Here is a 27,659-nt window from a genome sequence, read left to right as displayed (position 1 = left end):
CTGCTGCTGGGGGGTGGTGGAAAGAGGAACGCCCCTCGACATCAAGGTCTGCGCAACTTCCGAAAACCAAGCTGCTCGACCAATGGGAGTGGCGGATATAAATTATGCTCAGTCCACACGAGCGCCACTAATTGCTCCGTTTTTTTTTCTCTTTTCTTTTGCGGGGCGCCGAAGGTCGAGGCAAGGTCACCGTAGGGACTGCGTCTCTCCCCCATTGATTCTATTTCCCCCCAGGGCCAAGGGGGAGTTTTTCACGGGTTATTTAAATAAATGGTGGGGTGGTTCTGAATTGCATCAACACTAAATACATCACAATAGCCGCCATTTGGCATCAAGTGACGGCGACTTCTCCACCGAGCGCCCGTGCCAGGCCAGGTGCACTCTTGAGGCCACGTGAAGTGTTGAAGAGGTTCGCCGGCGAGGCCATGGGACAGACCCAGGTGCCATGGGACAGACCCAGGTGCCATGGGACAGACCCAGGTGCCATGGGACAGACCCAGGTGCCATGGGACAGACCCAGGTGCCATGGGACAGACCCAGGTGCCATGGGACAGACCCAGGTGCCATGGGACAGACCCATGTGCCATGGGACAGATCCAGGTGCCATGGGACAGATCCAGGTGCCATGGGACAGACCCAGGTGCCATGGGACAGATCCAGGTGCCATGGGTTGACAGGCCGAGATGACCGGCAGTTGCACCAGCTGAACCCACTTAATTTTCCAACAAATGTGTTATTGTAACATTACCTGCGGGGCTCAGCCTAACCAACACCTGCGATCCTTGCACGACCGCGCCATGAAGCCGTTTCAGGTGCCACGGTTTACAGTAACCACGGGCGAAGGCAATATCACGTGGAAATCATCCAAGAACACCCGAGTTGGGCGTGATACCCATCTGGACATAAACACATTCCTGCGGAGGGAGCTGGTAGGAACGTTGGGTTGCTCGGTCAATGGCCAGGGTCAACGGCGGCGTGGTGTATTCCGCAAATATGGCCGTGGGCGGGCACAAGCCGGCGTGAGTTGGTTAAACGTTGAGTTTTATAAGGGCACCACGGGGTGACCAGCCCCTCCCCACCCCTCCCAACCCCCACCCAGCCCCACCCCTCCCAGCCCCCACCCAGCCCATCCCCACCCAGCCCCTCCCTACCCCCCCCCCCTCCCCACCCTCCCCTCCCCCACCCAGCCCCTCCCTCCCCTCCCTACCCCACCCCACCCTCCCTACCCCACCCCACCCGCCCCACCCCTCCCTACCCCACCCCACCCTACCCCACCCCACCCCACCCTCCCGTCCCCTCCCTCTCCCTACCCCACCCTCTCCCTACCCCACCCCACCCCACATACTTTGAAGAGAATCCCTGTGTAGTGACTGAATCGGAGAAACCAAGTTGGAGGCACTGTTTATGAACACGCACCAACAGGTTAAACACGTCCAAATAATCCGTCTGTCGTCGACTACGGCTCCCAGTCAGGGCAGCGGGTAGACTGCCTCTGACTGGCGACGCCGAGACCGTGAAGACGGAGACGGCGAAGACTCCAGCAGCAGCACGACGGGACCCCCTCCCACTCCACACGACAGCCACGAGGTCCCCTCCCGGGGCCCCCCTTATACCGCCAGCGTGGCCTGGCTCCGCCCCCGGCCACGCCCCCTTTCTAGAACCTACCCGCGGGTTCCTGGTGTGCCCCTTGCACGACCTTTCCCCGAGATCCCCCTCTGGTCTATCACGTGGCCTGCTGCTGCAAGCTGCAGATCCCCTTCCCCGCCAGCAGCCAGCGCTATGCTGCTACATAGCCAATTCGACGTCACTACACCTCCATTGGACTGTTTGGCCTCAAGTAGAAGGGAAAACCGAAAACCCAGGAAAAAAAAACCCCTATGCAAAAGCTTAATACCACCATTCCCTGGCCACATATTGGAGCGCCACACCTGCACCACATGGCTAGCCCAGGTGGTCTCCAAGTACTGACCAGGCCCTAGACTTGGACTTATAGGCGTTAGAGAGATAACGATACCAATTAAAAACTATTACTCCAACTCGTGATGCGCGATTTCACGATTGTGCACAAAAGACCCCCACAAAATCGCGACAATTATGCATTTACATGAATCTCAAGTTCATGTTTAAATCGTCCATCCAGTTTGCTTATATCATCTTAAATGACGGTATTGACATTTATTCCTTTTCTAACAGGCATTTTCTTTGTGCCCATTTACCAAGTTTAGATCGTTGCATTAGAAACGAATGAAACTTGGACTCAAACTATCAATGGCAATTGCCAGCCCTTCTGCAATAATTCTGGAAGCCCTCCTCCAGTGTGTTGGGGGGGGTTTGACCATACTTCACTGGTCAATGCAGGTTTAAGGGGGTCACCGCAGGTCAGTGTAACGGCGCTACTGTGCACCACCACAATGGGCTCTTAATTTAGCATTTCCATGGATTCATGTTAAATTTTCTTGTCAACGCATCCAGTAAAAACCCAGCAAAATGAAACGTGTGGCCATAAAGCAGTCAAGTCATATGCAGGGTATTGCATGGGTGCACACCTTTATTTCAAACATGCACAGAGATCACATACGTAGGACGTGCAACATAACACAAAATACTAAACACGCAAAGCAGAAACATTGGATTTGTATTGTTGGCTGTTCAACCACAATCCCAACATTATTTGGCCCCGTTGAAAACAAAAACCACAGGGTCAGCCTCAACACCACAACCAACCTCTTGGCTGTTTGACCATACTTAATCTCAGAGCGGGTCGGTGGTAGTTGCCAAACCGGGGGACCAGGACCGGTTCGTATATAAACGCCACTTATTTCTGCCATGACTGAGAATCAAACTCGGGTGGGGGGCCAGGTTCATTGCACGCAACTGCCAGCCACCCATACCACCAATACACCTTGTTCAGCATTTAGCTGCCCTAGAAAAAAAAATTGGTCTCTCCAGGTCAGTGCGCCTGATCTTCCAAATCAAGTTCACAGCGTTGACTTAAAATGTGCCTTATAATAATTGCTGACAAGCATTTGCAAACATCCATTTTCTCCGAGGTTACAATTGTCTCCACAGCAACGTCAGACAGAACCACCAATATTTCACGACGCAACACAATGTGGATGCAAACTTTGACCCTCGACTTCAACGGAAGCCTACGACAAAAAAACTCCTAAAGATCACAAACTGCTCAAACAACCCTTGTTCGCAATCAACATCTAACATAATCAAGATCGTAAAAATAGGCGAGCAAAAAAAAGGTGTCATTAATACTAGTTCACTTGACAACTTTTCCCGTCAAATTTTTGCACAAAAAAAAACTACGCAACACCATAAACCGCACCGGCGATCCCATGCACTGCATTTAAGTAAAGGTTGTGCAAATAACTACAAGATAACAGCAAAGCAGCGGTCGTCCCCACCAAAGAGGGCAAAATCCAAGATCTTACCGATAAAAAGCACCGGGTCTGGACAAGAGTTTCTGAACTGCCACTCCACCGTTTGTAATTCCCCGATATGCAAATTCGGGTACCGCGTACAACCGATATTAGATCGGCAAGCACAGAAAGCTGCACCCACAGTGGGTTGCGAGGACTGGCGCTGAAAAGCACCATCCTAGGAGACAACCACACCAAGTTAAGATGTGATGCGCGCTGCTTTACACACCAAGCAGAGATTCTATTTTCAAAATCGGCCCTTAAGCTGGAATAGATATGCCTCAATTTATTGAAGGGCACTTTACTTTTGTTCAAATCCAGCAAACCCCCCTCCACCCCACCGACCCTGTTAAAGCCATGCATTGTACTTCATCCCGGCCAAAGTTTACAGGAATCTAAAGCAATGCAGTAAATCCAACGAAGCAATGTTCTAAATCCAACAGTTGGCCAACTTCATTATTTGCCAGCCATTTCACCACAGCCAATGCACCGATATAAATTCCGCAACATTTAACGCTGCCTTGTGAAATAACAACTCCATTAATTAAATTGTCATGTCCATGCTCATTTCAGCTTAAGACTGGTCACACAAAAGCACCCATTTTAGGAGAAAATTCTTAAAGCTTTAAAGTTAAGTCCGACTTGACAGAAATGTTTAAGTTCACCCATTAGACTGAAGTTCAAAACAATATTTACAATGTGTCAAGCGTTAAACTAAACGGTGTTTCTCTTATTTACACACCATATACATGAAAGAATCGCATATAAATTAACAAAACCCACGTACAGTCCTTGCACTACCCCTCTACGTAACGTTTTTTTCAAACTCCACAAATATCTTTGTTTTTAAATAAAGCAAACCCTCAATATATGTACACTGGGAGGAAGTGCGGTTCTCTGCAACCTGCAAACAACAAGAGCACACATTGTCGGCGTCAAAACAAAACCAACAGATCGTCGTCGACCCCACAAGGGACTCACGAGTCTCATTTGGAGAATCGTATTCCGTAGTCTCGATTTTGGCCAAGATTTGGTCAAAAGGTTTCTCCAAGCCATCCACAATGCCCTTCGCCAATATCTAAATTGGGCACGAAAGCGTTGCCAACAAACCCCATTTGAAATACTCTACATTTTTATTTTACCAGGTAAGGCCCACGGAGCTATGTAGCTCTTTCAGGAGTGGCATGGCCACAAATGGATAGCTCAACGAAGTGGCTTATCGTGTGGATATTTATAGCAGCAAAATACTCGAAAATGCATGTTTTATTAAAACGAGGGATAAAACCAGAGGACCCGGAGAAAAATCCACACGAACACGGGAAGGCTTTTCAAACTTCAATTATACAGGCGTTGGGATGGAACCCACGACCTCCTGCATACCAGCAAGGGAGTTAACATCGCCACCGTTGCATCCAAATAAGAGCAATGAATCGTCAAGAGGACATTCTGACAGTTCAAGAAAACCTGTAAGAATCTTGGCCATCACTCGTACCTCTGGATCTTCCAAACATGTAGCCCTCCAGGGGATCAGATCGTATAAAAGCATTAACATGGGGCATGCGAATGGTCGATTAAAAATCAAGTCATGTTTAAGATTTATATGAATGATGATTGAGAAGTTGTTCACGATATAATATGTAAATTATACTGGTAGGAACGAAGTGGACCTGACCACCAATAGATTAATGTGTCCGTCCGTGTATCAACATCGCCCCCTACTGCAAACACTTGGCAGGACCCTACAAAAACCTTTTGACTCAGTGGGGCTTTCCTGGCTTAACAAGTGTAATAATAAACTTCGCTTCAAATTTATTTTACTGAAACGCAGCACGTTTTTTTTAACACAGACGAGATGCATTTAATCGCCTTATTTGTGCACGAAAAGCACGGCGCGAGGCCTAGTGCAGCAGGCTTCGCGAGGCCTAGTGCAGGGCAGGCTTTGCGAGGCCTAGTGCAGAAGGTGGTGGTGGGGTTGGGTGGGGGGTGGTGAGGGGTGGTGTTGAGGGTGGTGTTGGAAATGAAAGACTACGAGTCTTTAAAGCTCACAGCGTTTGTCAAAACAAACACTTTTAATTAACGTTACACTAGAATACAGTAATTTTTTCTTTAACTCCTCTATACCCGGTCGATATCCCTGTACCGGTACTAAGTATTATTCCTACCAGCCCACCCCGCAGGGTCCCCACCTCACCCCCCGGGGTATAAATAGCGAGACCCGGGCACGACCCAGCCCTGCAGGATCTCCTTCAGGAGGCAGAAGTGTTGAGAGCGGCGATCATCGCACAGCGGGAAGGAGGAGGAGGAGAATTATATGGTGATGATGGTGGTGGTGGCGCCTCGGGGATTGTTATTCTCATTCGGCATCTGCGTCGCCTGTTCTCTCGGTCTCGCCGCCTGTGCCGACAGCACCGCGGCCACAGGTGAGAGGGAGGCGGGGGAGGGTGGGCGAGAGGGGGGGGAGGGTGGGCGAGAGGCGGGGGGAGGGTGGGCGAGAGGGGGGGGAGGGGGGCGAGAGGCGGGGGGAGGGTGGGCGAGAGGGGGGGAGGGTGGGCGAGAGGCGGGGGGAGGGTGGGCGAGAGGGGGGGGAGGGAGGGCGAGAGGCGGGGGAGGGTGGGCGAGAGGGGGGGGAGGGTGGGCGAGAGGCGGGGGGAGGGTGGGCGAGAGGGGGGGGGAGGGGGCGAGAGGCGGGGGAGGGTGGGCGAGAGAGGGGGAGGGTGGGCGAGAGGCGGGGGGAGGGTGGGCGAGAGGGGGGGGGAGGGTGGGCGAGAGGGGGGGGGAGGGAGGGTGGGCGAGAGGGGGGGGGAGGGAGGGTGGGCGAGAGGGGGGGGGAGGGAGGGTGGGCGAGAGGCGGGGGAGGGTGGGCGAGAGGCGGGGGGAGGGTGGGCGAGAGGGGGGGGAGGGTGGGCGAGAGGCGGGGGAGGGTGGGCGAGAGGCGGGGGGAGGGTGGGCGAGAGGGGGGGGAGGGTGGGCGAGAGGCGGGGGAGGGTGGGCGAGAGGGGGGGAGGGAGGGTGGGCGAGAGGCGGGGGAGGTGGGCGAGAGGCGGGGAGGGTGGCGAGAGGGGGAGGGTGGGCGAGAGGCGGGGGGAGGGAGGGGCGAGAGGGGGGGGGGAGGGTGGGCGAGAGGGGGGGGGAGGGAGGGCGAGAGGGGGGGGGAGGGAGGGCGAGAGGGGGGGGGGGGGAGGGTGGGCGAGGAGGGGGGGGGGGAGGGTGGGCGAGAGGGGGGGGGGAGGGTGGGCGAGAGGGGGGGGGGAGGGTGGGCGAGAGGCGGGGAGGGTGGGCGAGAGGGGGGGGAGGGTGGGCGAGAGGCGGGGGGGGTGGGCGAGAGGGGGGGGAGGGTGAGAGGGAGGCGGGGGAGGGTGGGCGAGAGGGGGGGGGGAGGGTGAGAGGGAGGCGGGGGAGGGTGGACGAGAGGGGGGGGGAGGGTGGGCAAGACGGGGGGGGGAGGGTGGGCAAGAGGGGGGGGGAGGGTGGGCGAGAGGGGGGGGGGGAGGGTGGGCGAGAGGGGGGGGGAGGGTGGGCGAGAGGGGGGGGGGGCGAGAGGCGGGGGGGCGAGAGGGGGGCGCATCGTAGTCTACTCCGGTGCGCGCGGGGTGCGGGTTGACGCGTCACGCGAGGGGAGGGGAAGAAGGGCTCGTGGACGGAGCTGTGAGAGCCCTTTGTGTGCGAGGTGACCATCGGCACAATGTGATTTCTGCTCTTCCGTGAGAGTTGGCTGCGTTTGCTATCAGTGTAACATCAAGGCCGTCATTATAATATAGATGGGGGGGACACATCCCCCCCCCCCAATATTCAAATGTGCTCCAAATGTCCCCCCCCCCCCAATAAATTGCTATAAAAAAAATGAAACAACAATTTGCTAAACCTTGGCCACAATATCTGGACTTGTCTTCATATAAATGACAGCAATTGTGGTAGTGAACCCGTGGCTACAACCAGGAGAAGGGGAGTCAAGGATGTAATGAATTGAAAGAGGAATATAGAAAGGGGGAGAGGAGACAAATGGAAAAATGCGCTCAGAGTCAAGGCTATAAATGTGCCTCCATCATACTCCACGGAGCAGTGTATTTTCACAAAGGGGGGGTTTGGGGCAGAGGGTAAGGGATTCAGCAGGGTTGGCCACAAAAGTCACGTAACTTCAGGGAGGCACGAGCAGATTTTGTTTTGCAGCCCAACGGGAGTGCAGGGGCGGGAGCTGCCCTTACCTGTACGTGCTCCTCCTACTCATCATCCTCCGTCTAGGCCTGCACCTTGGCCGGCCGAGGAGACTGCACCCCTGCTCCGGGCATGCCCGGCCGTCCGTCCCCACGCCGCAGGGACCCGCGGTTGAACCAGGACGCGCGGCCCCGGCCGGGCCAGAAGCGGCGAGCGCGCGCGGCCGGGAGATTCACCCCGAACGTCTGCAGATTCAAGCGCCGCTCCTCCGCCCACGTCACGCGGCGGTTCCTTACAAGGTGGAAGGAAGGGGGGGGGGTGTGAGGGGGTGTGAGGGGGGGCACGGCTGGTGCATCTGCCAGTCATCTGTCAATCCATGGGCACCTGGGGTCTTTCCCGTGACCTCCCGTCAGCAAGTCTTCGACATTACACGTGATAGCCTCGAAGTGCACCTGGCACGTGTTGGTATTGGAGGTGGTGGGGAAGGAGGAGATAAAGCAGCATGATAAATATTTTCGTGCCCAGACAAAGAATAACATGTTTTTCTCTTTATTTTCCGGTTAAGACTATTTCCCGAATCAAGTGCCAACACCACAATTTACGCGATGTGCATTTTTATGCACAGCAATTAAAGTTAACGTCACACATTCGTAACGCCCATAGTTTCCAGATATTCAGGAGGCGTGGTCAACCGCATACGAGCAAGAAGGCAGCCAGGAACGGCACCAACAATTTCCCAAGATCTGTCATCTTATACTGGGATGGTTAGGCAAACTCCATTTGAGAGTTATTATACACGAGGGACAAAACCAAAGAAAACCCACACGTGCAAAGGTAGGAGGTGGGGGGAACAGCAACACCATCTCCGTACAGATGGAGATGAAGCCACTTGCTGTACTGCCATCTCCTGGCAAGAGATTGTGAACCACCAACCTCTCGCCTCCTCCAGGCGCTGTATTTACGGTGTGCCGCCACCACTGCCCGGCCAAGACCATCAACACCGCAATAAGCAAGGAGATCCATTTAAAAATCACAAGTGGCAGAGACACCATTACCTCTAGATTTGAAGCTTTCGTGACTGCAATCATTCATATTCTTAGGTTTTTTCGGTAAAGCCACGTAGGTAAAAAATAAAAATTAATAAAAGTAGAATTAAAATCACGACGTTTCGGAGACAAACTTGTGTTGCCTCCGAAACGTCGTGATTTTTATTTAATTTTTTATTTTACTTTTATTAATTTTACATTTTTACACCATTACCTGCCGTCTTCAGGAATGTTGTCAAAGAAGCTTTTTGTCTTGTCGTAGAAGCAGTTATCAGGGAACACGACAGAGCTTCTGCTGGGACCCCCCCTCTGCTTGTCTGCAGCACAAAGGGAGGCATCAACGTCAGAAATTAAGGGGTGGCCTGGACAATTAAAGACAAAGACCCCCCCACCATATAGCTTCAGACTGGAGGGGCAAGTGCTGTTGGCAAGTGGCACCCTGAAGGCATGGGTGGGCCAACACCACGCTCGACCACCTTTGTCTCCCGAGTGGCGATGGCTGAGGTGAACCACTAGAGGGGGACAACGGTACAGATTTGTGCAACGAAACCTTTCAACAGAAAACGACGTGGCAACAGGTCATCGTGATGGACGCTCGTGGAGATTGCTCCTAGTAAACAAAAAATGTCCAAGTGCATCATGGTCCTAAAGGGAACAACATTTAGTACAGGGAAGTCTCCAATTTTTTTTTTACCATTTATTAAAATACAACTATTCACCAATGCGAGTCGGGGCTAAAACAATACAACTATAAACATGTTTTTTTATATTTCAGGCCCACCAAGCTGTATGGTTTTTCAGAAGAGACCTGGCCCAAAATGATAGCTCAACTTGATGGCTTATTACGTGAAAATTTATAGCAGGTTAACTCCAATAATTCCACGTTGATTCTAAAATATGGAGGTAAAACCGGAGGACCCAGAGAAACCCATAACAGGTTTGGGTTAGATCGTAATCCAACCCAAAAAAAACCTGTATCATGGATGATATTGGCTGCAAAAGCTGACATGTTAAACCGACCCAGAGAAAAATACACACGACCACGGGGCAGAGACATGCAAACTCCAAATATATAATCGTCAGGGTTCAGATCAAACCGACGAGGCAAGGTAGTTAAACATTTCGCCTCCGTGGTGCTGCCACCCCGCCCCCCCCAATAATTTGTTGGCAGCAGAGGGGCGGTGTAATACAACTCCACTGTAGCACTGCACATCCGTGCTTTACACTGTCCAAGTTCCACTCTTTCTGAAACCCACACCTGACCAGCGATGCGAGGACCTCACCTAGAAGTGCAGTGACAGCCAGACAAGCACTAAAAGCTGTAAAATGTGGAGAGTTTGTCAAGTTATCATTCCTCACGATTACTCCAACTCGTATGAAAAAGGCCCCGATATAAATATCCACAAACCACTTCGTTGAGCTATAATTTGTGGCCAGGTCGCTTCTGAAAAAGCGAATAGCTCAGTGGGCGTCACCTGGTAAGACAAGATTAGTTTATTTTATTATTTCAAGCGATTGTTTACTTTACCTATACTGTGCACTCCCATCGTGTTTTTGTATCGTATGTTGTTACATTCTGACCTGCCCCTACCGGACAATCTGTTAAAGACCTTTGTAGCGGCATAGGATTCCTCCTGTAGACAAATAAATATTCAGATTCTAATAGGAGACATCACACGGGAGTGATGGGCAGTAGGGAGGTAGTGGGGGTGGGGGGGCAGCAGAACCGGGCCCCCTAAAGTGCTCCTTTAAAAGAAGAAGTGCACCACCCACCTTCTCCTTGCTTGGCCTTGTTGCCCTGGAACTCCTTGTCCAGCTCGTCGCGGTCGAGCTGCGCGTTGGCGCTCTCAAAGTCAAACTCCACCTCAAACTCGTCGCCCAGGTTCGGGGTCTGGGCCTTCTGGGGACGCCCACGGGGACGCCAACGGCGGCTCACGCCTGCGGGGAGGGAACAAAAAACACGGCAGCTTGGATTGTGAGCCACTAACGCAGCGGTGGTGGTGGTGAGATGTTAACTACACTCGCCCGGTACCGCAAGAGCTCGTGGGTACGATCCCGACCACTGCTGTATATTGGGAGTTTGCATGTTCTTTCTAGATTTGAAGCTTTCGTGACTGCAAGGATTCATACTCTTAGGTTTTTTTCGGTAAAGTCACGTAGGTACCACCTGAAGACGGAAGCTTGTGTTGCCTCCGAAACGTCGTGATTTTTTATTTAACTTTTATTAATTTTAATTTTATTTTTTACCTACGTGACTTTACCGAAAAAACCTACGAGTTTGCATGTTCTCCCCGTGGGTCGTGGATTTTTCTCCAAGGTCTCCAAATTTAGAAACGTGCGTTTATGAGATTTGGCCACTATAAATTTCCACACAATAAGCCACTTCGTGGAGCTATCATTTGTGACCAGGTCGCTTCCGACAAAGATGTATATTGTACACCTCCCCTTAGGCCTTACCCGGTAAAATAATACAAATACATTCATGATTAGTATGCTCCAAGATGCCCCGGTGAACCAGGTTGCTAAATATTACTTGGTTCTTTTGGTAAAGCGACGTAGATAGGTTCAAAGAAAAAAACAAACTACGATGTTTCAATCGCAACAGAAGCAGTCATCAGGAAAGGGGGTTGAACCTTTATAAAACGGTTTACTTTTAGAAGCCAACCCCCTTTTCCTGATGGCGAACGCTTGTGTTGCAATCGAAATGTTGTAGTTTTTTGTTATTTTCTTTGAACCTATGTACGTGATTTTACTGAAAACCAAAAGAATGAATTCCTGCAGTCACGAAAGCTTTAGATCAAGATTTAAGGTTGATAAAGCAAATAACAAATTATCATCTATAATAACAAAACTCACGTTTCATGAAGCACCCTTTCATATTGGCAATCTAAAAGCGCTGTACGAGGTAAAACAATTAACCTTATGAAAGTAACACTGACATTAAAAGCCCAATGACAATATAATAAAAACTAAAATAAAAACATGGGCAACTCCGCCAAAAATTTCTTGGAAAGGGTGTTTGATTAAATGAGGATTTTAAAAAAGCCAAATAAAAATAAATTAGTTCTATTTAACAAATTGTCATGGTGTCTGTAGTTACGCGAGGCACAAGCCAAGGCTAAAATTTGACCCAAGGAGCTCATGGGGCACCAGATCTATAAAATAGGGATAGCCCTAAATAGCAACTCATTCAAACCCTAATAAGCAACAAAAACCTATGGGCCGTTTACAAGCTACCTCATCTTTCCGACCTGCAACTCGCTTCGTTTCACCGTTTAAGTCCTACATCCTTCCACTTCCATCCATCTCACAATGGAAAGGAATTTATCCCAAAATACTCTTCTTGGGTGGTCACTTAATATTGAACTCCGCATCCAAAGTTGACTGGCCCTCTATAAGTGCACAAAAAGGTGGCAATTACATGTATAATTTTTTTAAAATGGCACAGTTGAGTGCTCTGTAAAATAGTTAACCGAGAGCCACACCCCAGAGCAAACCTTGCCTAACGGGTTCCGACAGATTCCTTTCAAAAGGGTGCGCACACACACCACACCGACGCTCTGCACTGCACGTGCGCCGCTCGTAGCAGCCGGAACGTCGGAGTTTCCCCGATTTTAGACGACTGCTGCGGAGCAGCGTGGAATTTAGTTAAAATTGTATTTGAATTGGGGAGTAAATTTCGTAATCGCCAAAAGACGTAGTGTGATCAGAGGACTGAGGAGATTGGGAAAGCCAGCCTAACTGAATTGAGAACTAGTGGGGAGGGGGTGGCAATGATGCAATAAGTATCTAGCAGCAAACCCGCTCACCTGCCACGTCTGGTATTTGACAACTTAACAAAAATGGCAGTTCTTAGGATCCCCGCAGTGTAAAGTAGCATTCGCAAACCACCACCACCCATCGTCGTCGTCTGCCAACACAATTATATCCACACGACGTACGAACGCCTCCAAATCCATCAGCACGGCCACGGTTCTGCAATGCAACAATACGCCCCACGCCACGGCACACACAACCGCTCGTTGCAGAGGCTCAGTTCCAATTCAGCGGCAGCCCCCGATTACATCACTGCGGCTGTTTCACAATAATTGAAATTGCACGCCATTCTGCTTCAGTGGACGTTAAAGATCCCGCGTTGTCAATCGCAAGAGTAAGCCATTGTGTGCTGGCAACCTGGTCAAAAGATTTGTCCAAATGTGAAAAAATCACCTGCAAACTTTCTCCATTGCAATAATGCATCAATCAGTACCACACCCTGCTACGAAAAACAGCTTTCCCGGACCCTCATGGACAGATGAGAGTCGTACTTCCGAGCAGGCTTCCTGGGTAAATATTCACAATCATAACAAAATTTGCACACCAGCTGCTCGGTATTCAGGTCGCCACCAACAGCCAAGAATCTCTTATTCCCTCTTCCCTCTGTACATGTTCAAAAGGCCATTGCCAAGGTCTAGGCGAATGCACGCGTTGCCTTTGTGAGGCAGCGTCAATAATGAATGCGGCAAGGGGTTTTGCCTTTCCACCGCTATTTATATAGCCCCACGACTAATGCCTCGATGGAATCTGTGCACGTCTAGCCTTCAATACACAAACGCATTCGTCTCACGTGGCTTCAATATAGCAAACGTAGACTTCAATATTGCGTACGGTACAGACCCCCCCCCCCCTCTACATGGAGGCAGTTCATCATGGTGCAATAACTTATCGATCTCTATCGATCAAATTAAACAGCACATTTATTTTAGAATGCGCATACGAATTATGTTTTTTTTTTCTCATGCAGCATGTGCTATCAATCATGGTTGTGGGTGATGTTTTACCATATTTCATTACGCTGGGCAGTGCACGTGTTGGTGAAGGGCAAACTTTTCATCTCGCCTCCCTGGCGTGGGTGCCCCATTTAATGCACAGGTAGGCAACAGGTCCAGGAGACAGGACGACTGCCGTGGCATTGGGAGACAAGCTTGTGCCCAAGGTTCTCCTTTGGAGCCCTTCTAAAGAACCACACTTCGCCCACACACGCAGCACTGTATGCGCCGCACGTAGCCAACCGTGCCAAAAATCGGAGTGCGCATCGGTACGAGATACTAACGGTCAATTGTGACACATCGCTAAAAAACGACCGGACAAATTTGATGAACAGATGAATGACGGCATGGGGGTGGGGAGGAGGAGGGGGGGGGGGGCGTAGACCACCCACACCACCTGAAGCCGTACTTGCTTGCCCAACGCTGGGAGCCGCGGGACCCGCAATCTGCTTCACGGGGGTCCTCTGCTGTTGCTGCTGCTGCTGCTGCTGTTGTTGGGGTGCCGTCTGCACCCCCTGCTCCACCGTGACGCTCTTCCTCGCCGGCTGCTGCGGTGTGGTGTTGACGCGCACGGTGGACGCACTTGCTTTTGGTGCCACACCTGTGTGGAGGAGACAGGCACAGCTGGGCGCTCGTCTCAGTTCAACCCATGGGGACACGTGGGTCCGTCCCGTGACCTCCCCAGTCAACGACCGTCGACACGTCGTGGCCTTCAAAGTGCACCCGATCTGGCACGGGCGCCGTGGTGGCGTTACCGTCACTTAGTGGTGAAAGGTGGTTGTTGGTGTAATGGGGGTGGGGGCGTTCTACAATAGCTGTGTGGGCAAGACACGTGCCAAAGCCCTCCATCACCCATCGTGTTATCGTCCGTCATTCCTTCATGATCATGACCACCACCACCCCCGATCGTTCCTCACGACTGCAGTCACAAGTTTGTGTTCTCACCAAGCAGCGGGGCTCACCACGCACAAATCCCAGCGTGGCCGAGCGTGCAATTTTTACTTTCACTTCAAGCGAGGCCGTCAAAACCACACGGGATCACTCGGCAGCCAAGCGCAGCGTTGCCGACAACCTCATTTGCGTCTCCGACATCTACGAAACGGAACCTCATTTGCTCTCGATGCATCCAATTGCCATCGCACACTATGCATTGTGCAAACGATTCTTTTGCACAGGTTTAAAAACATTTTTGCCACGCGCATAGCAAACGTTTGTCGTTAGAGGGGGGGGGGGGTGTTTGCACGGACTTTCATGGTCGGGCAGCACCACTTTGGGGGGAGGTTTAAACATTAATTAACGAAACGGTGGAATGAGGGTCACCACCGGCTGCCGTCCACAAGCCGCGGCAGATTTCACGATTCGTCTTCTCGCCTGCAGAGGGAGACCTCGGCTAAACCAACACGGGCAGCACGAAGATTCACACGTGTCGGTTAAAATCAGTGGCTGTTATATAACCTTTACTGCAGCCTTGCAACCCCCCGTCTGGTTCTCATTCGTTAAATTTACAATGTTAACAAAGGTAGATTTTATTAAACAAAGTAGTTGCACTTGCGTGCCCGTGCTTAATTTGTGCTGCGATTATTCACCTTCTAAAAACAATCTGCCCACCACTGGGTTAGATGATCGTGGGGTACACAGAAATAGCAAATTACAACTTCCCCGCTATTACATCGTCACATTATTACTAACACCGCTACCCAATTTACGTCGGTGACAGCATCAGTCCTTCCTCATATCCATTGCCTCTACCCTCACCTACCCTGTAAACCAACTACTTTGTGCCGCGCGCATGACGACATGTACTGCGCTGTCAATAACAAAATATATTCATGGACAGTATTTTTGGAAAAAATTGCTTCGATTTACGTCGTTTAAATATTCGCCGCACATTTCAGGAATGCATCACCAATGTAAATCGGGTTAGTCTGCAATGCCCAATGTTCTGCTACACCCTCTGCCACCCGACAAATTCAAATTTGTCACCTGGACCACCACACCAATCGATGTGGTTTCAAACGAGAATGTTGAAAAGAGCAAAAAAAATCGGATTATCGTACGACGTCTCACTGGACATTACAAATCGGGCATCAGGTGTTTAGTAAGAGATGCAGGCGAAGATCCGATCAGAAATACTCCCCATACCCAGCCAGTGAATAGGGTGGCCACAACACCACCACACCTCGTTGAGATCAATATAGCCAGTTGCCTCTGGCAACCTCATTTTTCACAAATCAGAGAAAAGAAAAGTCTTAGTTCACCATTGCCATGGAAAAATGCATCCTGCAGGACTTCTAAGCTGCAATAAAAAATGTGAGTGCACATCTTAATTGGGTGGAGTGGTGGAAGTGGTAATTTAAAAACTGTATTTTTATCAGGCAAGACACCGAGCTATATTGCTTTTTCAGAAGCCACTTTACCACAAATAGTCACTAAATTAAGTGGCCTTGGTAAATGCTGTTATTGCAAACAAAAACCATTTAGCACCACATTTGTATTATCGCGTGGTAGGGGTGTGAAGAGTGGCTCTCGCAGAACTATGAATCCAACAAAAAAAAATCAGCCACATCACGAGTGAATTATCCAAATCAGTGGTTGGCTCACCACCTACCCATTCACCACAACCACACAAGTATGGTAGGTCAAATAACGCCCCCCCCCGCCCCCCCGCATGACAGACAGCATGGCCTTCTTCCAGCAGTGCATTGATAGAGGGCACCACATTTTCACGCTTTAAATGGCGGGTTATTCTGAAAAGGGGACAATTTAAAACACAATCACTGGGTATCACCATCAAGTGCAAAGTAAAAACAAAAATGTTAGTCCGCATGCACTAAATATCATCATCATCATGCTGTTATACACCGAGCCTTTTATGCTCCTGCATATGCTTCCCAAAAGACTTCCATAAAAATAGCTGCACTCAACTGCGTTCAATTAAGATCGCATTAATCATGCAGTTGCTCTAAACGAGCAAGACGAAAACGACCCAAGGCAAGACCACTGGGCAACGGAAAATACATGGCAAGGTCATGAAAGGGTACAGGTGCAGGCCTGCAATTTCTTGCCGATACCACGAGTGGAGAAGCCTGCATTGAAGCTGGCTCAAAAGCCCTCTCAAAAATGGAATTTGATCAACTATGCCAGACAACTTTGAAAAGCGGCAGTACCCACATTTTACCCCACCACACGTGACCTGCCGATCCACCCAATCCGTGGCAGCTTTAAATCATTTACATCGCTGGGATGGAAATAGCCGGGGACATTTAACAAACCTCACCTTCGTTGTTTGGGAGATCGAATAGGAGCAGCGACCTCTGGGATCCCAAGTCCGGCACGCTAACCATTTACAATACCACGGCGACTTCCCTGGGGTCATTAAAAAAAAAGGGATCAGGGATGAATCGCTCGAGGCAAAGCCAGTGGGCGTCACGGACCCTCCTTCAAGGTCGTAACCACCACACCCAAGGGCAAATTGTAGCAGAGGGATCTTTTCCATGGTTAAACAACCGTATTGCCACCCCCACCCGATCTGTGCCGGATTGTCACGTCAAGGCTGCTTGAGCGTGGTTAGAACGGTACTTGCACATCACAATGGTCACGAATATTGGGTCAGATCTCAGAGGTAGAGCAAAGTTCGAGCCTGGGCTAGTGCGTGAACGGGCAACTGTCACACTTGACAGGCGTTACAAAGAACGCGGGGCTACATGGGTCAGCCGCGGAAGGCAGTGCACGGCAAGGCCCATTGTACTTCTACGGTTCCACCACCTTCATCTATGGCGCCCCCCCCCCCCCACACTCACCAGCATGGTAACATGTGGTCGAACCACCCCCACAACTCATTGGGCTGTGGGGGGGGGGGGGGGCACTCGTCCCGCACCTCCAGTTAGCGTGGTTGGCCAAGTACGGTACTAAAGTTCAACATGCATCCATCCAGCAGTGGATTGCCTGGCAATTCTCGGTGTTGAAGGCTTGGGCTGAGGTGGCAACCAGCAGATTGGTAGTCCAACTGTGCAGAGCTCAAGTTGCTCCCACATTGTGCAGGTGGCATTGTGCCTCACAGCACCAAGACCCTGGGGGGTTCAATGTGGATCGTTCTCCCTCCCCATTCTGCAATGGGTTTCCCCCTCTGGGTTCTCTCAACACGAGTACAATCCATACATCGCAAATGCAGGTCCATACAAAGTGTGCAGAGACTCGGGCGTTCCTGGCAACATAAAGGTCAGCGCAAGAACGTATCCTCAACGTTCAATTCATCCTAGGGATAGGTCAATCTGGGCTAGAAAATGCGATCGGACCTTCTGAAAGAATCCGATTAGGAATTGCAAGTCGGAGCTGCGACGGCCCATTACCAATCGAAAGATTCGATTGGGAATCAGAAGCAGCTTCTGACGGCACAAATTAAGGCTCTGTCGAGTCTTAGAAGAGATCGATAAATTAGGGGGAGGGGGAAGAGCTACAGGAACAGTGACACCCAAAAGACAAAGACCGCGTGCACAGCCTTACAGACTCGTAAGAGCAAGCACCGTCACCATGCGCCCATCGATAAAATCAGCAACGGTGTGCAAGCAGAGCGTGGTTTGGACAGCACCGTGACCGGCTGCCTTCCTCTCCGCGTTGTCGATGTTTCACGGCACGGTAAAGGCACCCGTTTAAGACTGGGTCTACTAAAGCGGACCGCCACCGGTCCAAAAACAGCCACCACCGATGTTGGCCCAGAAGAGTAGCACCCTGCTCGATAACACAGCAGGCGCGCTATCAATACGCCGCAGCATCAAACGCATCGCCACCAAGATCCCCCCCGTGTAGCCTTAACAGACTGCTGTGTTTGGGGGGTCGGGGGCAAGTGCTGTTAGCAAGCAGCTATGGAAGGCTAAGGCACACCGAGTGGGTGGCCAGCACCATGACCCAGCCGCCTTGGTCTCCCTAGTAGAGCCATTTACACAATCGCACCAGGTACCCAATTAAGGCCAAATCGACGCAAGGCAAAGCCCAGAACTGGTTCAGAAATTCAGCTGGCGTTCGCAGCGAGCAGGAATCGATCTCGGCTCACTGGGTTTGGCTCACAGCACGCCAACCCACCGCACTACCACTTCCCCATGTCCACCACCACCCAGCCCCACATACACCAACCGACCCGTGGCTTCATTTCATGCGGAACGGTACAAGAACAATGCGAGTAACTTTGGCACGCCACGTTCGGCCACAGCACAACTCCGCAACCTCCACTCTACCCCTCTACCCCCCCACCTCCCCCAAGGACCAGGACAGTCCCTGCCAGGCACGGTTTCTCCGCGGTAGCCTCGGCCGTCTGGAACGTGGCCACGGCCTTCCCTCCGCTGCAGCACGCGGCGGCAGAGGCGGCATTCAAGCCACACCGACGTTTGGCAAAAAAAACGAAATGCATCCACGCAACTGTGCCGAGCTTTTGAAAAAGACAACTACGCACCTTAAAGGTCACGGCATTTATATCTGCGAAATACTGCACAGGTTACGAATAGCATTATTATCATCGTCATCCTTTCCATCAAATCTTTTCATATGATTATCAGAATACAGGGTCAAAGATAAGTATTTTATATGGATAGGCGTTCTTTGTACTCCCAATAAGTGCCTTACGCATAGTCACGACTCCAAGCACTCGCAACAAAAGACAAGGACCCCCTCCTCACATAGCCTTGAACGGATGGGATAAGTTGCGTTAGTGAGCACCTACGAAGGCTGGTATGGCACAAGAGGGCAGCCGATACAATGCCCGGCCACCTTTGTATCCCCAGTGCTGATGCTTACTGCCCACCGCACCAGGTACTCATTTGGAGGCAGAGTCGACCGAGGGGACAACCCAGAACAGTTTTTGATAATCGTCACCGGCGTTGGCCGCGAGCGGGATTCGAACTCTGTCCGCCGGGTTCGTAGCGCGGCGCGCTCACCACGACACCGCCGCACCCCACCTCCCACCGCACCCACACACACCACCCATACCTGCAGCTCCTACGTACGCAGGCTGCACGAAGGGATAGTGCCCGACCGCCGCCGCTGCTGCCGCCGCCGCCGCCTGCACGAGCTGGTGGGCCTGCGCGCCGTGCTGAGCGTGGCCCCCGTAGCCGCCCATGGCCCCGTAGGGTCCGGTCGGCGTCCCCGGCACGGAGTAGCGGCTCGCCGCGCCACCACACGCGTGGTGCAGGGGGTAGCGAGCGCCCCCCCCCGGGGTACCTAGGGAGGACTGGATGGGGGTGGGGGGTTTACGCAGCAATAGAATAATTTGACTCAAAGCTTTCGTGACTGCAGGAAATCATATTCTTGGGTCTTTCGGTAAAGTCACGTAGATAGGTTCGAAGAAAATAAAAAGACCAGAAAACTACGACGTTTTGACCGCTTGCATTGCGATGGAAACGTCGTAGTTTCCTGTTATTTTATTATTATTTAAACCTATCTACGTGACTTACCGAAAGACCCAAGAATATAACAGAATAATCATAATGATGTACGCATGTTGAAATTCTTTTGCACCGTTCGTAGTCAATGCTAATAAATTAACTGGGAGAAAAGAAGAGGCTTTAGCCTTTCTGGACATAAGACAGTCTATGTACACAGCCACCAACACCCTCAGCTGTGGCAGCACAACCGAGCAAGCGCCTATTAAGGTCAATGCTGGACGAGCAGGTGGGTGGTGGGACAACAGCACCCTGAGCTACCTTCAACCCCCCCCCCCCTTACACCTGCACCAGGCATGCATTTAAAGCAAAGTCGCCCTAGGGGAGGCAACGGGGCAGCGGATAAAACTCTCCGCCGATATTCGCCGTGGCTGGGAATCGCTCTCAGGCGGTCTCGCAGCGCACCGGACCAATCTGCAATTCCCCCAGACGGCCAGACTGCTCCTGCATGTCGCACGCATTATGGGATCGAGGCCTCGGAGAGCGCCCAAGACGCAGCAGGCGTTGGAGAGGTGATACCAGGATACGGCTGTCAGCTCACTGGCGCGCACATCCCCACATCCCCCCAGGGCTGAGTCTCATTTTCCACCCGACCCCTCTCTCCCCCCCAAAGTTTATCCCGATTGCGCCATCGGCAGCACGTCGTCGCGAGACGAAGAATCCCATTCAGTTCTTCCGCAATGACCCCTTCGCGTTAGGGAACGGCCCACGACAGCGGATATCACAGCTGCCTCTGGAGACCCCTGCAAGTGCCCTCTGGTCCAAATAGTAGAGCGGGGGGGGGGACACTTCTAAGCACTCTGCCTAAGTGTGCGATTGTTTGTCACGTGACACGTCAAAACGAAGTTTTAAATTCTCCCGAAATGGAATTTGAAATGGGTTTTTCTTGTTTTGGTCATTGGTGATCAGGCTGAGATTATCAATTCAATAAAACGGTGAACCCGGTTCAATCCTCGATTTGAAACCAGGGCCCTCGGCGTTACGAGTTATGATCCGACATCCGAGCCACCGGGCAAAATTTTTTCCTTCTTTTATAGGAAAAACACAAAAGCTTCAATTATCTTTCAATATTCACGTATAACATGCTACGAAAGTTACTTCAAACTGTTGTGTCCCTTTAGGGATTTCCCGTCATTTTTTGGATAACCTGGCACAACCCAGGCACGCATCCAACTACACAAGCTACACGTTATCGTTTTCCAATGTGCCTACCGTTAAATGGACCATTCGTTATGTGTGCGTTTGCACGCTTTCTTAGCCGACTATATAAAACTACTGCTTGGCAGCCAAAACAGCGCACAACATCTGTTGCATTTGCAGAGGCCCCCATTTGCGGTCTTGACATTGGCCAATACCACTATCGTAGCGTTGAATGGCGCAAACGCACAAACAACCAAGCCACCGCTCCCCCTCCTGTGAAGAACACTTAAGAATACAATACAATTCGTAAAGACACCAAGATGAACAAATCAACATCGTATTCCAGTTCATCACGTAGGCTTTTGCAACCAATATTAAAACAGGAGTTTTTTTGGGGGGGTTAGATCACGTAAATGTCGTTGAACCCGCCACACCCGACAGCCAACTAGTGAGGGTTGTCACGTAAACAGAACATGCCAATTATTTACTGTACATCACACAGGTGTGTTGGAGGTGTAATCCCGCCAGCAATTACAACTAGCATCAGTTGACAGCCTAATTTGTGTAGAAATCCTCCTGTTGTTTCCGTCTTCGAGGGATACATGTGATGTCGTCACTTGAGAGACAATCGGGTGACAGGGCCAAGGGGTTGCGCAATTCATCCATTGGCACGCTGGCACGGATCTTGGTAGCTTCCTCCTCAACCTATAAAACCCTCCAATGTACCTCTCATCAAGCCCCTTAATGTGAAGTGCGGTCTCCAACTCGTATACTCCACCTCTGGCTTCCCGATTCCAATGCCATGAAGGGCAATTTGTACAAAATGTGCCCGATCAGTGTCGAGGACTTGAGTTTTTATTTGACATTTTGTCAACCTATTGCCAAAGATGTCCCTTAAAGCCTTAACGGACGTTTGGGGCAAGTGCTGTGCGAGCAACTTTGAGGCAGGCAAGGCACACGGAGGGGGTTGGGGCAGATGATCGTCCCCTGGTGATGGCCGTAAGTTGGAATTAAACCCCGGTGGTCGTAGCCAGGTTTGTGGCGCAGCGCATCAACTACTGTGCCACCACTCCCCTAAACCATGTCACCACTGCAGTGGCAAGATGTTAACTACCTCGCCTGGAATACAATAGGTCGTGGGGGTTCGATCCAGACCCCCACGACGCCTTTATATTTGGAGTTTTCAACGCCTTCCCCCGTGGTCGAGTGGATTTCTTTAGGTCATCCAGTTTTCACCTCCACATTTAGAACCAACGTGCGTTTAGAGTATTTGGCTGCTAGACATTTCCACACGACGAGCCACTTCGTTGAGCAAATCATTTGTGGCCAGGTCACTTCTGAAAGAGCTACGTAGCTCGGTGGGCCTGACCTTGTGAAATAAAAAATTGTTTAATGGTAAAGAGCGGCTGCACATCTCTCACCTGCACGATAGCCGGGTCGTGGTGCAGAGCCGGTAGCAGGGACTCGCACACGGTCAGGTCCTTGATGTCGCTGGCGCGGAAGATGATGTACTCGTAGACTTCCTCGCGAGGGGCGACGGGTCGGTCGGCGGGGCGCCGCTCTGTGCCGAACGAGCGCACTGCAAAAGACAAAGATCCCCCGTATAGCCTTAACAGACTGTAGGGGCAAGTGCTGTTAGCGAGCACCTATGAAGTCCGCAACGGCACACGAAGGGGGTGGGTGGCCAGCACCACGCCCGACCGCCTTTGTCTCCCTAGTGGCGATGTTTTCACACTGCACCAGGTACTCATTTCAGGCCGAGTCGACCTAGGGGAGGCCCGGGACCGGTTCAGATAATCGTCACCGGTGTTGGCCGTGAGCAGGAATCGAACCCGGGTCGCCAGGTTCATAGCGCAGCGCGCTAACCGCTACACCACCGCTCCCCTCGCACACACAAAGACGCCCGCCGCTGGTACAGACCTCCACGTACCCGTTTGGTCAAGTGTTGTTACGGTCGAGAGCGCCCATGCAGGTCGGAACAGAGCACGAGGTGCGTGGTTGTGGGTTTTGGGCGCCACTGCAGAGAAAAGTTAACTACCCTCGCCTGGTATATCGGAGGTCATGCGTTTCACGATCCAAACCCTGATGCCTGTATATTTGGAGTTGGCATGGTTTTCTCCCCATTAGGTCGAGCGTTTTTTTTCGCTCCAGGTCCTCCGGTTTTTCTAAACATTCGTTTGGAGTATTTGGCGGCTATACGTTCTCAAGTAAGAAGCCACTTCGTTGAATTACCTACCATGTGGGCAGGTCGCTTCTGAAAGAGCGGTATAGTCAGTGGGCTTTACCCAGTAACCTAATTAATTGTTTAAAATAGTTTGTAGTGCCTTCATCCTCCCCAGTGCTGATTTAATAGAAATGTTTTACTTTTACACACCACACCAGGTAACGTAACTTGAAGGCAGTCTACCTACACGAAGCCCAGAATGGGTTCGGATATAAAGGCCACCGACGTTGCCTTTAGCCAGGAATAAAATCTAGCTTACGAGATTCTGAGCCGCACACATTTCTCAACTCTGCAAGCCATGCAAGCCAAAAATTAAGATTAATTTATTTCCTGCAAACAAGCTGTATTAAAACCACTCGCCCATCATCCATAACCCATATGCCTGCAGGTATTGAAATGTTTATGGGCATCAACATCACAAATCCCTATCATCACCCTCGCAACCTGCTTACCAATTACAAACATCCCTCTCGGGCCAGCTTAATATTCAAATTTTTGAGGAACGCATTCTCACAGCCAAGACGCAGTCAGTTCATCCTTCAACGTCGACGGACCAGTGCGCGCGCGCGCGGTGCAAATGATTGTTATTTCTGGGTCGAGCAGTGGGGCAGTGGTTGTCGCACTTGTGTACCAACACTGTTCGCCTGGGTTTCATTCCCGGCCATGGCAAGCAATGGCGCGAGTGGCAGAATTGTAGCCAACTGCAATTATCATTGCAAGTCGCGAAAATGTCGATTATATTTTTTAGAGTCTTATTTTAATGGAACAAGTGCAGTTAGTTCGTTCTCGCGAATACGTAATAATTTTATCGTAAATTAACATGATTCCCCAGGAGTCAGACAAATTTAGAGAACGGGATGGCCAAGCAAAGTGACATTTCTGGCATAAAATTTCGTTCCCTCCCGTCCTTGGGAGCCTACAAGCATCTCAACGATGCGACGGACCCCCACCCCCCACACCACGTGATAAACACCACGAGCGCACACGACCGCTATCCCCACCCCATGTAAAGGACACTTCATGCAGCCCGCAGAAAACCACTTGTCCAATTAAAAGCAGCATGCGCAAGAGGCGATCGGCGGAATCATAGGAGAGATACTGAGATGGCATTAGGGCTTGAAAATCGTATCTTTGTATTGTTGGTTGTAGTAATGTTCTGATCCCGCACCTACTGGGACGTCTGCGAAAGAACTGTATAGCTCATTGGATTCCTCCAGTCAAAAAAAAGATTGATTTTGAATCGTGGTTTGTAGAATCCGGATGGTTTCAGCCACGCGTAATTAAAAAAATCGGGTTCTCAGGTAGCACGAGTTCATGGGTCTCAGCCTGGTCAATAACTGCACAGAAATAGGCATTGAATTTTGGTTTAAATAGATTCCAGCTCGCGTGATTAAAATCATTGTGCCCATGGTCACACGTGGATCAAGTCGGAGTTCCACCACCTATTTGGTGTTCCTGCAATGGCGCACAAGCACACGTGCCTCTCATTCCTCGCACATGAAGGCGGGCCCCCCCCCCCCTTATTGCCCCGAAATGTTGGCAGATTTTGATTTTAATTTGTAGATTCGTACTTAAAAAAACCAGGCGGCGGTGTTGACGAATGCGCCGCGGGGTTCGTTGTCGAGTAATCGCCCAGAGTTGCAGGCGACAGATGGCATTGCCGTTGTACAGCGGCTCGAGACGCGAGGGCAATTCACAAGGCAACAGCAGCAGCAGCGATGGTCGATCCACTGCTGGATTAATCCCAACCACCCCACAACCCCAAACCGCCGCAATGCATCGAGACCCTGCGACAGGACGACAAGCCACCGAACCGCCCGCACGAGCACATTCCCCCATCCTGTCCTTTCCGACGCCGCGTGATCTCGCCCTGTGTATTAATCCTCCTCGCCCCACCCCCGCGTCCATGCTAGCGACGTGCCCTGCACCATCCCCCACTTTGGTGTTCTTTTGTAAGTAGGGTTATTTTATACACATTTAAGTCCCCCCCCCCCCTCTCATCAACCACATTTAACGTCGTTTCGCAAATACGTCGTTACTTTATTAAAATGCCACCACTGCCCGATTCGAGTCGCCCAAAACCCCGCACATCGTCCGTTCCCGACTCGTTATCCGTCGTCCTCTCAGCCTTCGCAAACACCTCTCCCCGTACCTCTCTTCCCTCCTCTCGTTTCATGCCCCCCCCTGCCCCGCTCCCAATCCCTCCCACGACTCCCAAATCGTCCCCCCTCCCCTCCTTGGACACAATCCAAGTTTCCGCTCCTTTTCCCGACTTGCCCCCCTTTGCACTGGAACAAACTTCCCCTCCACGTGAAGCGAGAAGCACCCTCCTCCCCCCGTCTAGATTCCGCTCTTCCTTGGGCCCATCCTTCCCGAGGCCACCCCCCGCTGGAATTCCCGTACCCACTAAAACCTCTCTCCACATACCCCCCCCCCCTCAATCCCTATTCACCGCATCACCTTCAGCTACCCTCATTGTACCCACGTCATAACCCTTGTAAAGCGCCCTGGATAAAGGCGCCATGTAAATATACGATTCGATTTACGTCGTTTCGATATTCGTCGTCGCACCTTTCAGGAACGCATCGGGCCCCCCCCCCCCCCCCCAACGTAAAACGGTCGTTTGGTCGATACCATCAATCCTGCCGCAATGTGCTCTCATCAAAGTTCACAATCAATCTTACAAATCAACCCCCCCCCCCCCACCCTCTCTCTCACACGCTTCTTTGCCAAACTTTTTGGCTTTCGAGCTCGCGGCCGTTGCGATGGGGAGAATCGTTACATCGAGCGAAGAGCAAATGAGATGGGCTCTCAGCTACTTGAGCGTGTGCAAGTGCCGAACCATCAAAAGAGAGAGAGACGCATCACCGGACGGAATCGCCATCCGCGCACAGCCCTGACGCTTATCGCTGCAATCCGCACAGCGTCCAACTGCCGCCTTGCATTGATTGAAGGATTTTCACATGCAACTAATGACATCGATACATACGGTTGCTTCCCTCTCCCCCACGCCATACGAAAGAAGAAGTGCTCAATTGTGCCAATTTCATCCCGGCAGGTGCCGTTGGGCCCAATCTTTGACGGCAAAAATAAATCTGGAACATTTCCAAATTAAGTTGTGCGAGTGGCAACAATGTTTAACTATTACATAGAAATACAACGAATTAGACAGACACAGATCGATCTTTAAACTCTCGTGTGGCCCACTTTACTCGTTTGCAATCGAGGGTTTGTAGATCTGGGGGGGTTGTGCGCAACAAGGCAAATGCTTGCTTAATAAAACCAAAATTTTAAATCGCGGCGAATGCACTGCATTATTCCGTGCGCCAAACACTTTGTAGCGTGCATCCGGAATTAGTGCCCTCATTAGGAAAACAAATCCAAATCCACAAAGCATTAAAATACTATGGAAATTAAGCATACGCTTTACCCCTTTGGCAATAAAACTGACGTTCAAGATGTTCTAACATCAAATTAGACATGCTGTATTAAGATACGGTACTTGTGGTGAACATGCCACCAAAAACATGCTCCGATAATATTCGGGCATGGTCTTTGAAACTGGTTGGTCTACACCAGAGACGGCAGCCTTCTTTAGAGCCCCGTCTCACCACCAGTGTCAGGCCAGAGAAGGCTCTGGTGTCGGCCAGTTTTCAAAGACAACGCAGTATATTATTATTATCAGAGCATGCTCATCACAAGTGTTGCGTGTGGTTAATGCAGACTTGGATTCCTTGCAAAAAAGGTATCTTATTTGTCGTTTGAACATCTTACCACCCGCTGTTTTATTGCCTGGAAGGGTAAAACCGATTAATACTATCTACATCTTAACACTAGCAATGTGTGGATATTAGCATTAAAATACGAGACATGCACACACACAAACTGCCCAGTAGTAATAACATCGCCGTACCGTAACGTTCACCTCTTGGCCAACTATCTCCAGGCAAGTCTTCCTTCTCTACCAAGTGCGTGTCAAGACAACTAAACCAGCATCATTCAACCCACCCCGAGCTTCGGAGAGATCCTCCAGGCATCGTGAGGGGGGGGGGGGGGGGGGGGCAGGAGTTCGCCCCGTAAAACCCCCGTGCGTACCTTTCGCCAAGGCGATGGTGGAGTTGTCCGTGTCGATCGTGTACAGGATGCCCTCGTAGCGGATGCCCGCCTTTGAGATCAAGCTCATCTTGCTGCCTATGTAGGGCGTCGTAGTCGCCATGATCGCTGGCGGCTACGTGCGACGAGATGGGTTGGTGGTGGGGCCGAGGAGGAGGAGGAACCTGGCCCAGATCGCGAGACGATGATGATATAGCCAACGGTGTGGCCCGCGTGCTCACGGACACGCCGTTGGAAGTGAACTGCACATCGGTAGCGCCGGCTACGCGGATTTGTGGGGGATTTTTTTTCTTCCGCGCAACGTTTGTCGGGAT

The 27,659-nt window shown here is 51.2% G+C and overlaps 1 protein-coding gene across 2 annotated transcripts; it reads right to left on the bottom strand.

The window, feature by feature from the left end:
- Positions 1-2,527: 2,527 nt before the first annotated feature.
- LOC133340432 (protein LSM14 homolog B-like) lies at positions 2,528-27,659 on the bottom strand. Of its 2 annotated transcripts, none has more exons than XM_061548654.1 (8): positions 27,328-27,659; positions 22,430-22,587; positions 19,417-19,657; positions 13,835-14,038; positions 10,403-10,567; positions 8,844-8,946; positions 7,634-7,874; positions 2,528-4,335 (listed from the first exon to the last, which is right to left on the bottom strand). In XM_061548654.1, the coding sequence occupies exons 1-7, from the start codon at positions 27,446-27,448 to the stop codon at positions 7,667-7,669; spliced, it is 1,200 nt and encodes a 399-aa protein (XP_061404638.1). In that variant the 5' UTR covers positions 27,449-27,659; the 3' UTR covers positions 2,528-4,335; positions 7,634-7,666. The 2 variants fall into 2 exon arrangements, with proteins under 2 accessions (XP_061404638.1, XP_061404639.1); XM_061548655.1 differs by having other exon boundaries at positions 13,847-14,038; positions 27,328-27,658.

Source organism: Lethenteron reissneri, chromosome 9, assembly GCF_015708825.2.
Source record: "Lethenteron reissneri isolate LAM-NWPU_2019-01 chromosome 9, ASM1570882v1, whole genome shotgun sequence".
NCBI lineage: Eukaryota > Metazoa > Chordata > Hyperoartia > Petromyzontiformes > Petromyzontidae > Lethenteron > Lethenteron reissneri.
The sequence above is the reverse complement of the archived record's forward strand: the minus strand, read 5'-3'. Positions and strand labels throughout refer to the sequence as shown.